Here is a 16,995-nt window from a genome sequence, read left to right as displayed (position 1 = left end):
GAAGTTAAGAGTATCCAGGAGATGGGTGTCACAGTTCATGTGGCTTTAAACCATACTTCCAAGGTGCAGATAACTTGTCCAGACCTTCCACCTCTGAAACAAAACCTTAAAATTCAACTGTCCAGGACCTGACACTTGTGCTCTTTCACATTCTTCCCCAGCAAATTAAACTGGTTCCTGGAAAGGCACCTCTGCAGGCACTATTGCTTTCAGTTTTCATCTTCAGAAGCATCAGATAATAGACACACAGTAGATGAGCCTAACTTTCAATATGGTGTTTCCCCAGATCTAGATAACCTCTACAGAATCAACAACTGTGACTTCACAGGGCAATAGGGGACAGACCTCAAGAAGTCCATGTGGTTCATCCTCATGCCCAAGGCAAGATCTAAAAACTGATGGCATTCAGATAGAGGTTCAAATACGCTGTCCTTAAAATCTATAACATAATTTCCCCAGTAACATCTTTCCTTAGCAGATTCCTTCTCTCAACCCATGAACTAACATTGAGCTTTAACAAAGAGGTTTCTGATAAATACGTTACTCTTAATTTAACAGGATTAGGAACTTGTTTCTTCAGAAAAAAATTGAAGCACTTTCTCTGTAAAAAGTCCCTAAAATTTAACATTTTCAGTGACTATTTTCAGTACAAGTACATTGTACAGACAGGGGTCCATACAAAAGAGAACATCCCTTCCCCACACTGCAGGGCAGTCAGGTGAGAGAAGATTCCTCCAAGTCACATTTAATAGCTTAGACTCTTCATACACAAGATACTGGAGATTAAATATTGATTTTACATTATAGCTATTCATTATCACTAGGCACACTCCCTCCTTTTAGCTAAACTATGGCCATTAATTTGATTAGTCATGAAGACAAAATTGCCATAAAAAAGCCCGCAATAAGTTTTATAACTTCTCTGCAACATCATACTGCTTCCTTTAAATATTTACCCACAGATCATGAAAGCTTGGCACAGTGTACGTGGGCTGTATTTCAGCTACATATCCCATGGCCTGACTAATATTGAAAGAGTTAGCTGGAGACATTTCTGTCTACACAAATTTGTCTAATGTTCCCTAAAATTAGGCTTTTTATTTTTGCACTTTGTTATAAGTATTATCTCTCATGTCTCTTCATCCTCGGTTTACCAGCATTTCTTCTCAGTTGAAACTGCATTTGTAAATACATTTAAAAAAAGAGACAACACTCACATCTGCAATTGCCTGTACTAAACCACTTGGCACAAAATTCAAGAATGACAATTTTGGGATCGAGTTCCTGCATTTGCCAAAAGACTTTTGAGAAGTTCCATCCCTGCTTTCCCTATAGCATTTATACAGCATTCAAATAACAAGGACAGTCATAGTGGGTTCCCATTATAGCCATAAGCACGCACAAGTAAGATGCACAGAACTGGTTTTAGAGGCATCTAAGCATAAGCTGCTCTTCGGAAGTACTCTGGGATTTTTTCCTCAATTAGGCAGAAAAAATTTGGACCCAAACTTATCACTCAAACAGATGAAAGTTCTTTGCTTCTAACACCAGATTCTTTCTAGTACCCTGATTTCTCGCTTGTAAAGCATAAACTAGGTCCTACCTTCTTGTCATCTGCAATCACTTTCTCTACTTATAGGTGGAGCAGGGACCAATGCTGAGTCAGCAGAACCTACACACTAACTTTGCACCAGGACACTGTGGTGTTAGAGCAGGGAGTTTTGGGCAAATTACAGAAAGGACTTTAAATTAAATGCTGTTGCACTGCACATGAAGCAGGATCATTGCCGAGATACCTACATCCTGTCTAACCCTAAACACAGTGTTATTTGACAGCAAGCAGCACACTTGGATCAAAGTTTCTTGAAACTGGTGACAAGTAACAGTTTCTAAATGCATTCTGAAGTGCATCCTTACTGACTCTGCAGCAAAAACAACCATTAGCTATCTGGCTTTCATGCAGAACTCATCCAGGTCCCTAACTATTTTTTGATAAGCAACCTACCCTGACCTGAGAATATGGCTAAGCGATACCTGTTAAAACATTAAACACTAAACACTGTTGTTGAGAGAAGGCTACACAGTAACCGTGTAAAGCAATAGTACGCAGATGAAGTTACTGACAGCTCTTAATCCTGGCAGCCTGCATGAGCTAGAAAACAAGTTTCTTTGCATCTTGGAACATTATGTAACAAAATTGGTGATAACCTACAAATAACGATGTCTTGCTCTTAATCTTGTTAACAAACCATTACATCCAGGAAACAGCTGTACTGCCTAAAATATGTTTTAATCTTGTTTTATAAGCCAATGCAGCAGCAAAATAACATATTAAGTTGCAGCTATGTTTCTGGTGAATCATTCATTGCGCTCAAGAAGTTTAGACATGTGTGTGCTAAACTTATGAACCTCAGCAGAGCCTTGCACTGGAGAAGCATGCAGCTGTGTTAATGTGGGAATCGTAGAGCACCTTTCTCAGAGGAGTAAACTGCTCTAAGACCTTTTACCACAGGGACAGAATGTGCACGTCAGGACAGCCCATAAAGCCCACAAAGAAGTGCTAGCCATTCCCCTTAGCGCAGTATGGCCTTACTCTCAACCTTCATGGGCAGATGCAGGGATATAAAGTGGTATGTTACAGTCACTTTCTCTGGATCCCTTGAGGAGTTAACCGACAGACACAGGAACCACAATGGTGCCTACCAGCTCCAAATAAAAAAAAATAAAATCAGAGTAATGGACAAGAATGCTCCTTGTGCTCTCCCCACACTGTTCATCAGAGCGAAGGGCAAGCAGGCTGACCTTATAAAATCACTTTGGGCAATGAGGTATTGATCAGAAGTTCATCTACTGGAACTCTGAAGCTTGTGGAGGTAAGACCAATCTCCTGCTCCTTCCTCACTAGGAAAATAGCTTTAAAATGGCTTTGTTTGGAAGCAAGGAAAGGAAGGAAAACACACATGAGTTTTTCGTTGGTTTTTTGTTTGGTTTAAGGTATTTGATACAAGCTTGCCACAGGAAGGAGGAAGAACCACCAATACACAGAATCAACAGATAGCTACCCAAATGTCCAATTTGGCATTTTGCCAGTTTGATATGACTCACGCTTACAATATTTCAATTAACAGGAGTTGGAAGGAGTTTAATATTTTATCCACTACAAGACCCATGACACATACTGTAAATACACTGAAGTCTGCCATAGCCTGCCAACAAAAAACACGAAACTGGTTTCCGGGTTTTGTCAGGTAGGAGAATTCGTTTCTTAAGAAACCTCTTCATGGGTCTACTCATGCTGCAACAGGCTACCATGCAAAAGGAGCAGAAAGAAGAAAGCAGGCAAAAGCAACTCTCAATTTGAAACATTCAATCATCTTCTATCCAAGGCTCTATTCTAGTGCCTTACTAATTCTTTGGCCAAAGGAAAATTAGAACAACCAGAGTGGAGAGGGCCCTCCAGTGAGTGCACACATCTCATTCTTTCTGCAAATTAAGCATTGCTGAAGATTCGATCATGAATCACGGCCGACTGCCTTTACCACAACTAAAAATGCAACTGCATAAAGACAGCAAATCTGATATTCCCCAACCCAGCTATGAAAGACACAACATCAGGCAAGACATGGTGATGTTTCTGCCTGTGGGTGACAGTCAACTCTCAACACTTCCCTTGTGCTGTTTCAGTGACCCCACATAACTATATTAAGTGATTAATGTATTATGATCACATGTCCATGTGGTACCAGGTGGTCATAAATTTTTCCTTGTAAATACATTTTCCCAGGTAATTAAGAGCAGTGGTTTAAACAAGAGAGAAACATGTGCTCTGCAAAGAAGCATTTTTCATCCCTACTCAGTGCAAATTTCTAAGGTTTATCACTAGTATATCACCACACAAATGGCTGATACAGCATCCACTATTGCGATGGAAACTTTTGTTAGCCGAGGGTTATAGAAAGATGGCTTAAGTCACTTATGCCACAGCCTCCTAAAGTAAAGTAGCTGCTGGCTGGTAAAGCATCTGGTCTCCTGGCAGCTGATCAGCACTGAGCCTTTTCTATGCCTGCCCCCTTTCCCACCCTTCTAACTTTACTCCCTTTGCAGTTGTTCTGAATGTTAAACTCAGTATCAGAACACGCATCTTTTAACCTCTCCACGTGGCTAAAACATAACAGCTTGGGAACATCTCTCCGCAATAAGATGATTCATCAATTTTATTCTGTAAAATGATAATCTCACTTATTTAAAACACCCTGACTTCTTAGCATTCCTGACCCAAAACACACAGACAAACCAAAGAGGAAATCCTGGTGATGTCCAATGACAGGACAAGGGGCAACAGGTGCAAGCTGGAGCACAGGAGGTTCCACATTAACACAAGGAAGAACTGTTTCACTGTGAGGGTGGCAGAGCACTGGAACAGGCTGCCCAGAGAGGTTGTGGAGTCTCCTTCTCTGGAGACATTCAAAACCCACCTGGGCGCGTTCCTGTGTGATCTACTCTAGGTGGTCCTGCTCTGGCAGGGGGGTTGGACTAGATCTTTTGAGGTCCCTTCCAAACCCTAACATTCTGTGATTCTGTGTGTGATTCTGTAATTGATTTTGCCCACAGTGGAGGAGAATAAACATGTGCCAACACTTAGACAGGTCTGGAAAACTGAATACACAGGCAGTAAATAGAAACAAATAAAAGGCAGCAATCTGTTTTACACACCTGCTTACGTAAAGAGGCCTATCTCACAAACACACATTTGGCCTTGTAAGCTCTTGTAAGCTCTCCTCTGCCATTTCTTTAAAAAAAATTTAAAATCACAAAAAAAAACACAGAAGACAAACCGCAGGTATGACAAAGACATTATACACAGGAACACATTAAAAGTTCAACCCTAAAAACAGTCCAATGGTCCCCATTGCTGACATTCTGCAGCTGCATGAAGTCTGAAATTCAAGATTATGAAAATAAACTTGTCCACGAGAAAACAAACGATGTGTGTCCAGTCAACTTGCTCAAAAAGCCAACTATGATTATTAGTGTCCTAGTAGCCCAGAGACAGCCTGCAGAGCTTCTGTAGCAGAGATGATGCACACAAGGCTGTATTACCACAGCCTAGTCCATGCTAAGCAACACAAACCAATCACCTTCCTAATTATGCCACATCTGCCTGGTTTGCCTACTTCAACTAATTCACAAAAAACAAAGCCCATCTATTTACAAGTCTGTGTTACAATTTTAGCCTCAATGACTCTGAATGATTACACTAACAGTGGAGTAAATAAAAACATAACACTACTGCCAAAGAACGGAACCAAGACATAATCAAAACAGAAAGATTATGGGTGAACAAGAAACAAAGAACAGTAAATATTATTAACCTGGTATCAGGCTGAGAGCCATAGCAAAAAAAAAAAAAAACAAACAAACCCTGATCCGATATGAAGCAGTAAAGCATAATAAATCATCCACCCTAATCACTAACTATTTACATATGGTTATCTTATTGTTATCTTACTATTTTTAGCCAACTAATTTTTTTTCCCCACAAAATGTACAAGAGCAGCCTGTCCAAAAACACTAGCATAAAGTTGGGAGAAAGATTTAAATTAGAGAACCACTGCTAAAAATTCTGACTGCAGAGTGATTTAAAACAGCTTTGCAGCAGAAAATGCAGATGATCAGTATGGCTTTTCTCCACACATTCATTATGTCATTTTGTTTACAGAATATGGAAAAATAAATTAACATGTAACAACTACAATATTGTAAAAGACATTGGTATGTCAGCTCTAAAAAAAGTTGCCATTTACTACCTTAAAAACACTTATTAGGAGTGAAGATAAACAACATTTCTTGTAGTATGTTACTTAACTCTTCAGCTTCCACTAGCAAAGCAAAATTTAAGCCACCAACCACTTACAGTTTTCATAGCTTTCACTGTTCTCCTGATATAGTGGAAATCTGTCATATATTCCCTTATGTAGTTCTTGATCTTTAGAAGTAATGGCTACCAATGGGAATAATCCCAGGGAGAAATCTGTGAAAGAGCTACCGAAATCTTTGTAGGAAAAACACCCAAAAATATGAAGAATATGTGGCACGAAGAATTATACAGAAACCCTATTTTAAGAAAGTATCACACATGAAACCTTCAACAGTTCCATCCAAAGGCTAATATTGCTACCTGGAATTAATTACAAGATGACAAAAAAAACCCTCTATCCTTCAGATGTAACTTGGTTTTGAATGTATTAACAGCAGTCTAATATATAAAACATATATGCCATATATAAGCTTGACAATACTTCTGAAGTTAAACTATGCTGTAGACTATGTCAGTTGATAACTTTCTAAAACCAAATGCAATAGGGCCAAGAACATCAAAGCAGACACAAGAACTAATCTGCTTTCTTACAGGCTGAAAAATCTGATCTATAGCAAGTTATAAATTTCTTATATGATTTCATTTTCTATTACATAGTAAGACAAAAAGATGTGTTACTACATTCTTTCTTTTAGCCCTGCATTTTGTAAAAAAAAAATAAAATATTGAGTAGCCCAATAAAAAAAAAAGTCATAGATTTAAAATTAGAAGTAACCCTCGAACTTCACTGGCAATCTTTAAGATCATTAAAACTACTTCAATTCATATCTTAAATAGCTGCCTACATTTCAGGACTTGGACTTTGTCAGTAAGGCTCATTATTTGCAGCATTTTAACATACTCTAATACTTGCAAAAGGCGTGAACTACACTCAAGATAAGAAAACAATTACACTCATACATGAGCTGAGTTGAGTCCATGCGTTTCTCCTACCCTTCCAGTGTTTTACCTCCCTTCTCACACCAGTTTTCTACCTGTGCTTTCAATTATCAAGTCTCACGGACAACTTCAGCAGCAAAATGTTAAAACACAAACACTAGAAAGTTTATCTATCCAAGCTTGCCCATCGGTTTTCTGTGGGCATGCCTTACATCATTCCCCCTCCTCCTCTCACTATAGGATCTACTGTCTAGAATAGGCAAGATGCCTCAGCACTCGCTACCTGTGGTATGCTTGCTCCAGTAACCACCAGTCACATAAAAAATGCCAGACAAAGTCCCTGCACTCACCCTCCTTAACTGTCTCTAGAATCTCTTGGCTTTCTTGTGAAAGACTACCAAAAATAATCAGTACAACCCATGAATAAACAAGCAGACAAAAAAAGGAGTCTGCACACCAACCTCATCCAGTCTTTCCTCCCTGCAGCAAGCTTGTGCTACCAACCCAAGCAAGAACTTGCATAGCATGCCAAAATTGAATTAGGCCCACGCTGCAAGCCTTCCTTCTTGTTCCTAATGCTCCAAGTAGTTTCAGAAAATAGTAGCAGAAAACAGACAGAGACAGGATTCCTCTCAGTCGCACACAATATATGTGCCTAATTTTGTGTTACTTCAGTCATCTTCCGGCTCTGTTGACTTCAGCTCTATGCTAAATGATAAAGAAACAGATGATATCTATGATACTAGCAGTACAATAACAGAACGTGCATTTGCCAGCTATAGATGAGACTTCAGACTATTCTAGAGAATAAAAAATGAAAGACGTTAATAAAGAAATCGGACATAATAATTCAAGAAAATATTATTGCATCTACTAATTTGGGTCTCTGTCAGTAGTCTCCTTGCCACATACCAAAGTTCCTGGGCTGAGAGAGTTACTTGTAATAAGCTCCATTTGTTTTCTTCTGTGTTGTTTCTGCTTGCAACCATTTTATACACAGACTCATGAAAGCAAAGTTAATTTCTCAATACAATGGATAACATCCCATTATTTTGGGGGAAAGATGTGTTGAGCTTCTTCACATTCAGATGTTTGCATATAGACAAAGCTTCTGTACAAAAGGAACTGACTACAGCAAGCAAAAAATTCTCTTAACAAACTTCTGTTTATGTTAAAGTCAACCAACCCAGGCAACACAGATGACTTAGAGACCATTGCTTTAGTTTAGGCCAGGATAGACTAAACACAAAAATGAGTTACTACTCAATAACCGAATTCACGCGGAGGAGTTTGGATGTTTATTGCCTCTGTGATAGGAATGATTATTAATGCATAGAACACCACAGAAAAGGCTGTGTTCTCTGGTTTCCCACAAAAACAGTCTTTAATAATCCAAAGAAACCAATTTTTTTAGCCATGTTTTATTCTTACCTCAGCCTTTCTTCTTCTTTTTTACGAAGGCTAAAATCTCGTTGAACCACCTGGAGCACATGCTCTGCTTCTTCATCAGTCAAGCCAGAAAGATCCAGTTTTCTCCCCATTATATACCCTGTCCTGGATATGAGTAACTATGAGGAATATCTGAAACCAGAAACAGAAAAAAAAAAGTAAAATAAATCGAAAACACTGATATTTTTCCCAAGTGTGTTGAAATAGCAGGCACATCTGCCCAACAAGAACAAAGTTGCTGCCATAAACATCAGAGAAGAAAATCATACAATCATAGAATCATTTAGGTTGGAAAAGACCTTTAAGATATAGTTCAACTATTAACCTAACACTGCCAAGTCCACCACTAAACCATGTCCGTAAGCACCACATCTACATGTCTTTTAAACACCTCCAGTGATGGTGACTCCACCACTTTCCTGGGCAGCCTGTTCCAATGCTCGATAACTCTTCCAGTGAAGAAATTTTTTCTAATACCCAATCTAAATCTCCCCTGCTGCAACTTGAATGATTCATTTCAGAATGATTTTTCAAGTTCCACTAACTGAAAGCAATCACCCTCAATTTAAAAAGAAACACAAAAGATAAATTATTTGGGATATTAAATAATATTGAGGGAAGACCTCAGTGTTGCCCTCAACAAGAAACACATTACACTAATTCAGATGAAATCAAGTTTAGACATTTCTTAAGATTTTTTGCTGTGAGCTTGCAAAACACAATCCCTGTGACTGTGTATGAACAGGGAACACACTCCCCTGTAACACTCAAAAAATATTTTGTACTATCAACTAAGTAACTAGGAATTATTTTAAAACACCATAAAAAAAAAAAGCATATACATTTCAAATGCATTTCCCAGAGCAACTGGAAAGACTTAGATGTCACTACCACCACGATATCGTTATTTCCCCTTTCTGTGAATGACAATGGAGGAGAAAAAGTAGTAGTTGATGTTAGGTGTGTACTGAAGGTATTATAAAGTTTGAATTAGAGCTTGGTCCATTTATTTCATTAATGACCTATCATAAATTTGTTCTAATTTATTTTCTCATGACTTCATTTTGTTAGATTCTAGTAAATTCAGCTCTCAGTATTAATTTCTGTAATTTGACTTAAGTAATTATTTGGGCACTCATAAAGCTGTCCACCTCCTCATTGAGTTATGGTTTCAGAAACATCACACAATTTTGGCAGCTGTTATGAGCTCCTAGCAATGTATATAATAATTACAAATACACAAAAGTTCTATTATACTGAGGCGGCAACTATTACTGCCTCTTTATTGATGATGAGAGTCAAGTGAATGAGGCTATGTAAAACACATAAGCTGGCTCTCTATCAAAAAAGCACCTCTAAGCAACAACACTGCTATGGCATACAATTAAGTGGTCCAAATAGTTTAGCAAGTAGAAGCATGGGGAAAAAAATTCACCTTCATTTTCTAAACATAACAATTCATCTGCTACTTAGATGATGATGGGGGATGTGGTTAGTTGTGGAAACAACACTTCAACAGAAAACAAGCAGATGGCATAGAAGCTTAGGTGAAATCAAGATGACAAGATCCCTCCAGCAAGACATGTGCTCACCATACAGCTAACAAAGGTCACAATGGAACAGTACATTCTGGCTTGACTCTTCAGGTCTACTAAGGAAGCTGAACAGGAACATCAACAATGAGTTAATAAAGGCTATAAAAATGTACTTCTAAATAAAACTACCTTGATTTTTGTAGAAAAAAGTGCCACAGAAACAAAGGACTCTATGTAGTCTTCACTAATCCCACTTGCAAAGCCAAGAAAGTATGTTAAAACTAAACGTCAGCTAAAATACAGTAAGGAACAACCGGCAAGATTTTCTTCTCACACACACACACACACACACGCACACATACACAAGTCTTGCCAAAATTTTCACCAGAACATTAAGATTTTCCCCTTCCTCCCCTTGTACCAAAGCCTCACTGGGCACTGGCAAGCGTTAAGAAATGGTGAGGTATAGCTTACTGAGATTACACTCACACGTTGCAGCTCAAAGACAGAACAAGCAGTGCCCTACGACATGTTCTTCCCTTCAGGCTTCAGGATACCTCTTCAGCTCTTCCCATGCAAAGCACCCATGCAAAGCACTTCAGTGTGAAGGCCTCTCTGACTTTCTAAAAGCATGGAAGGGCTTCACTACAGGAAAGCAAGCAAGACTCCTCCAATTAACTTTTTTCACACCCATCCACTTTGAAAGAAACACAGGATATAAACTAAAAGGAAATAAAACTATTTTAAGCAATTGCTGGAGTCAGTAGAGACACCTCCATGGTAGGGCTACAGTTGTCTGAGACACAAGACAATGGAAGATACTAGGAGATGAAAGATGCCATTTCACTTGTTCTTGAGCACAGAGTTAACTGTAATTAACACTGTCATAAATAAGTTCTCCCTTCAGGTCTTCATCAACATGTTTTTGGAAACTTTGTCAAAATTAATACTGTTCTTTCCACACATACAAATGGTGGTCCATCAGTAAAGAAAATTACCCCTTTGATTCAGCTGCTACTGTCAATTGTGAGCATGTATTAGAAGGGGAGAAATTTACCCCTAAATCTGGGGGTAAGTGGGCAGCCCCAGTACCACTGATTTTTTTGGTGTCAGCAAAGACTTAATTGCAAGTATACATATACTTTAAAATGACCAGCAACTTTAACTTTTGATTTTCATGTGGCTTATTTACCTATAAGACTCGCAATCTGAATTCCAATACCACATTAACCTGTAAGGAACTCACATGTTTTTTTTCCCAGGAAATAATTTTCATCACATTACTAAATCACCTCTGATCTGGGAGTATCACAGCAGTTTATAAATATTTATAAACAATGCTCAAATGTCTTTTTATTTCAGTAGATACACATTATGATGGTGGGATCAAGTGCACCCTCAGCAAGTCTGCAGATGACAGCAAGCCGAGTGGTGCGGTTGACACGCCTGAGGGACAGGAGGCCACCCAGAGGGACCTGGACAAGCTTGAGAAGTGGGTGCACGTGAACCTCATGAGGTTCAACCAGGCCAAGTGCAAGGTCCTGCACCTGAGTCAGGGCAATCCCCCGTATCAACGCAGGCTGGGCAATGAAGGAGTTGAGAGCAGCCCTGCTGAGAAGGACTTGGGGGTACTGGTGGATGAAAAGATGGACACAAGCCAAGAATGTGTGTTCACAGCCCAGAAAGCCAACCGTACCCTGGGCTGCATCCAGAGAAGCGTGGCCAGCAGGCTGAGGGAGGGAGTTCTCTCCCTCTACTCTGCTCTGGTGAGACTCCACCTGCAGTACTGTGTCCAGCTCTGGGACCCCCAGCATAAGACAGACATGGAGCCGCTCAAGCAGGTCCAGAGGAGGGTCACAAAAATGATCAGGGGGCCAGAGCACCTCCCCTATGAGGAAACACTAAGAGAGTTGGAGTTGTTCAGCCTGGAGAAGAAAAGGCTCCCGTGAGACCCTGTAGCAGCCTTCCAGTACTCAAAGGGAGCCTATAAGAAAGATGGGGGCAATCTTTTTAGCAGGGCCTGCTGTGATAGGACAAGGGGTAATGGTTTTAAGCTAAAATAGGGCAGATTCAGACTACATATAAGGAAGAAATTTTTTTACAATGAGGGTGGCGAGACAGTGGAACAGGCTGCCCAGAGAGGTGGTAGATGCCCCATCCTTGGAAACATTCAAGGTCAGGTTGGACGGGGCTCTGAGCAACCTGATCCAGCTAAAGATGTCCCTGCTCACTGCAGGGCGGTTGGACTTCATGACCTCTAAAGGTCCCTTCCAACCCAAACTATTCTATGATTCCATGCATTTTTGGAAATACACAACAGCAAATCCTATAGAGGAAGTGTAACAAGTTACATTTAAAAAAAAAAAAAAACCAACAACAAAATAGTTCCTCAGCCTAATATAACTTCTGGCTTCAACTGAAATAACATGAGGCTGTTCAGATGTTTGCCTTCATGAGTAATTCTTCCTTGCTAAATCTCAAACTGAAAACAAAATTTAAGCTTTTAAAGACATTACAAGGAACAATATCATTCCCTAGAAAACTTCTGCTCAACAAATTAACACACTGTAACAGGAAAGCCTGGGCTTACAACACATTATTTGGTATTGTAATACTCTAATCTTAATACTTCTTACAGTCTGTTTTAAAATCTAATTAAAACTTCCACATTGAAAAAATTTCTTGAATTTAACCTTTAAAAAAAAAAAAAAAAAGACACAAACCCCCAAACACCAGAACAACCACAAAAACCCTACAGAACAACAAGCAAGTGAAATGCTTTTTAAGAACTGCAAGCAATGCTTCTGAATTTTAAAACAGACAAGTGCATCAACACCAGAAATAAAGGCAATTAGTTATTTCCTAGTCATTTATATGATAGCTAAGCTGTCTGGACTTGCATTCTCAGCAGAAGATTAGCATTACAGGAAGGTGAGGAGAAAGCCCACAATTTTTTTTTTTTTTTTTTAAGTACCAACTAATATTTAAAACAGATTCTCTGCTTGACAAAAAGCCATATTAGAAAGTTAATTATGCAAGTGGTCACACTGAGTATTGCACAACACAGACATCTTAGTTTTACACTGTAGCGAAGAAATCAGCACTAGCAAGGCTGCATCTGGAGTGCTGCGTCCAGTTTGGCCTCCCTGTTGCCACAAGGCAGTACCACTTTTGCTTTAAAACGTTGCTCCTGTGCATTAATGAAATGTGATACTTGAGGAGCCAATATCACAAGCTCCTTTAACCCTGCTATCTGCAATAGAAAAATTTCGTATAGAATACCTTTCCCTCACATGCTCTCATCTTTAGAGTCACCAAACTAAACACCAGAGCTTTTCTACTCTGTTCCGCTACTCTACCGCTTCTAGTATTTTCCAGATAGAAAATCAAGAAGAAAAAAACCTGCTAGTAATTATATCTTCAGTTCTGCTGCCAACCAACTCATCTGTACTTCCTTCAGCAGTCTGTCAGGACCTAAATAATACTGTTCGATCTGTCTTGTCATTATAGTTTGGCATTTGACCAACTTTCGCAGAAGTCTTTTATTTCCCTAAGAAATTCTTTGTATAATTTTATTGGTGAACATTTTGCCCTTTCAAGTCATACAACAAGATAATCATCTTCCTAAGCCAAAAAGGAAGACAAGCACTTTGTCCACAACAGAGCTCCTTCAGTACACCTCATTCTCAAAAAAAAAAAAGAGTTTTGTTTATTGAAAGTCTAAAATGAGGCATAATTAACACTGGTCACAAATTTCTTAATCATTTTTTAAAATCCAAGAAAGTCTAGAAGCTGCAGTAAGCCACACTGTGGATATTCTTCCCTTTTCACTGGAAATAAACTGATGTCCTGAAATAACAAGAGGGAAAATATACTCATCAGAAATACAAAGCCACCTCTTTGGATGAAAAATTAAGCACAGCCCAACTGACTTCAACATGAGGACTTGTATCTGGTGTGCCACATTTCAAATGAGATGCAACGCAAAGATCTCAAAGAGGATGTTATTCTTTGTACCCACACTGATTTTAACTGAGATTTACTGCACATATTTCCAGGTCTGTAACCAAAGCAGAAAATTACGTCTTTCGGCCTTGTACTAATTTTAAGTAGTATTTGTTTAGAAAACTGAACAGCTTGCAAGTTCCTGAGCAAAGTTAGGCTTGTTTCACTGGGGGGTGTGGGGGTGAAGCAGCACGTTTATAAAAGAACCATGAAGTTCATTTGGTTCCTTCTGGGAGAAATGTTCCTTATTAATGCAAGTTACTACAATAATCACATGTACTTGTCTACAAGAGTACCGGGAAATACTATAATAGGGGAAACTGTAAATCTTAAAGGCCAAAGGTCAGTACTGTGTGGTTTTAAATTTTAATCTATTCAGGAAATAAATAGGAGTTTCACAGTTTTCTTGTTCCTATATTTTACATTAAGTACTGAATATGAAATATCAGAAGTAGAAAAGCTCCACTAAAGTCACATTTTGTTTAAAAAAGAGCAGCATCTCTCACCCAAGGATGACATCTCCCAGAGGAAAAACAGCATATTAAACTGTTTCTAAAAAAATAGAAGCTATTTTATATAAATAGCAAAAAAGAAGTTATTTTTACAGAAAAGACTGAAGTTTACACTGGAGGACTTAATTTCTGCCATCTACCTTTGACAGATTTAAAAAAATAATATTAAAAATATAATCAATAATAAACCATAATAATTTTATACCTACGTATCAGGCCTACAACTGATACACAAGTATCAATCCCAGCAGGAATTCAAAATCTCAAGTAAAAGCCAAACTCATTGACCAGAATAATCTTCCCACTGGTAACAGTGAACTCCTAGAGGAAAGACTTATCCAGAATTTGGCCCTACAGCTGCTAAAAGATCATAGGTCATCTGGCATATATTGTTAGCACATATTTCACTGCCATTGGCTTTCCAGCTACTATATACTCTCATTTTACTTCAGTGTCATCTTTCATTGTTTATGCTGAATTTAGGCAAATCATGTTCAGCTCTATTTTCTCTATTTAGTAGCAATTGTCTTATGGAAGAATGCATAGTCGAGATGATGGGAGTGACAGTATTCTGACTATGAGGGACTCACTGTTACTCTTCCTGAAATGAGTTAGACAGCTTGGAGAAAAAGACAAAACCGGAGCAGTACTGCACTGGTACACAACTGTATCTTGGATGATTGGCTTCTTTTCCATGTGCCTTCAATCTAAAGCATGAAATGCAGCTCATTACTGTAATGGACTGCCAACCAACCCCAAGGTGAACCACCACAGGTCATGCCAAAGCCAGCATGTGCACTTAGGGCATGCAACTGATCCCGAAGGGCCCAACACAATCAGAAATTTGCACATCTGTAAGCACAAGACTGCAAGGGCTTCCCCTTTGAATGCCCGGCTTGCAAAGCGGGGCTCAGAGCTTACTGCTGTGTACCCAGGCTCCCTGCACAGAGAGAACAGAAGCCACCAAACAGAGCTATGTCCCTTCTTCCACCTTCCCATCAAAACCCAAACCAGAACACACCTGGCAAATCAGTCTTCACACTGTACTTTCCAAGCTTGAGCCAGCATGAAGAAAATACTAAACAGAAAGCTCATTTGTATTCCTACCTCTCTCCTCCATGTTAGATCAAGAGTGAGGACTGCAACAATCCATTCACCCACCTGTGTTGCACTACACATGGCACATCCTCCTCCTACGACACCTGTCAGTCTCAGCATTTCACAATCAATGACCCTCAAATGAGCTACATGGATTGGAGATGAAAGAAACAGCCAGTCCTTCCCTGTTCCTTCAAAGAATCAATGACAGTTTCTATCTCATTTTAAGAGGCAACGGAGAAGGGAGCACTCACTTTATCCGTGTAACAGAACAACACGTGCACTCAGAAAGAGGTGCAGGTTCAACGTCATGTTAGGCCTGGGAAGAGCATATAAGAGAACACAACTCAGGATATTCCTGTGCAGATCCCTATTTTAGATGCCAACATCCCATTTTCTTGTATGGTCTGAAGAAACTGAATGATACAGAAGGTCCACTACCATATGAGCTATGGAGCAGCATATGACAAGTATGTGTTTTAAAGTCAAATACCTTCCCCAGTACCACAGCAGTCACTATTTGTAAGAACAGCTGTAGAGGAGCATCCTACAGATAAAATTCAACAAACTAACCAAGAAAACATAGGTCCACCAAGGTAACTCTTGCAAGTTCAAGATGCCAAGGCATCACTACTGCGTAAAGTGGTGGTAAGGCTTCTCATTCAAGTTACTCGTACCTTTAATCTGGGGAAGAAAACACTGAGAGAAAAGGTGAAGCTTTTGTAAAACCTCAAACAGCTCTGGAAGCACTACACATTTTACATCTGCATATAAATTTAATTCTGCATTTCAACAGTACAGGCAAATTGTTATGATAAATGAAGAATCTCATCATAACTTGAAAGCCATATTGTGATCAACCCACGCAAACTACAAAAGCAAACAGTTAAGTGGATGGCTTGACTGCTACCAAAACATACATAATATAAAATCCAACCAATATGCAAACACTCCACAGGCATACTTAAAATATCCTACACAATAAAATGGATTTTTCCCCCCCCCCAACACATGTTATACTAACTGATGTCCTGTATCCCTCTTACTAAGTATCACTTATCAGCGTATCCTTAAGTTTGATCCAAGAAACAACCTTTGACTGAGAGAATCTTTCTACAGGACCAGGACAGAGACAGAAATTCTATTTTTAGAAGTAAGAAAATGCTTCCAACAGCAATTGCCACAATGAGGCAGTACTCTCCAGTGCTGCCAGATGTGAAAACAAATTTAATACACTAAATCACTGTCAATTCAAACTCCTGACAGGAAACCCCACTGCAAATTACTGAATTTTACAGATTAGCAAGTAAATGAACAGAATAAAAAACAAAAATAATATCATGAGACTGTGCCTTCCACATTCACTCTGACGCCTGCAAAGTGCTTCTAACCCTGATTTATGCTAGAACAAGCAAGAATAATAAGAGATACAATAATAAAGCATGACATCTGTAAAGCCACATGTCCCATTTCACTGTCCTTAGCGATGAACTGTAGTTGGTTGACACACAACTTATGCTCCATGCATGGAAAAAAGGGTTTCAGAAGCAGGTTGTCTTTGAATTGTTTAGATAAGCATTTGTTAAGTGACATAAAACAAGAGTAAAATAGAGCCAGAGCTGTAGAAGGCCTCTGAAAA

At 39.1% G+C, this 16,995-nt stretch overlaps 1 protein-coding gene across 2 annotated transcripts in view; it reads right to left on the bottom strand.

Moving 5' to 3' along the window:
- The window catches only part of MYRIP (myosin VIIA and Rab interacting protein), a 219,941-nt gene extending 211,643 nt beyond the window's left edge, over nucleotides 1-8,298 (bottom strand). For both annotated transcript variants that reach the window (XM_086468063.1, XM_086468064.1), the window contains exon 1: nucleotides 8,189-8,298. In XM_086468063.1, the coding sequence (XP_086324189.1) occupies nucleotides 8,189-8,298 (110 nt within the window). The remainder of the gene's footprint in view (nucleotides 1-8,188) is intronic.
- Nucleotides 8,299-16,995: the final 8,697 nt, after the last annotated feature.

This window comes from Leptosomus discolor, chromosome 7 (assembly GCF_034619465.1).
Source record: "Leptosomus discolor isolate bLepDis1 chromosome 7, bLepDis1.hap2, whole genome shotgun sequence".
NCBI classification, from domain to species: domain Eukaryota; kingdom Metazoa; phylum Chordata; class Aves; order Leptosomiformes; family Leptosomidae; genus Leptosomus; species Leptosomus discolor.
This window is presented reverse-complemented; position numbering and strand designations above follow the sequence as displayed.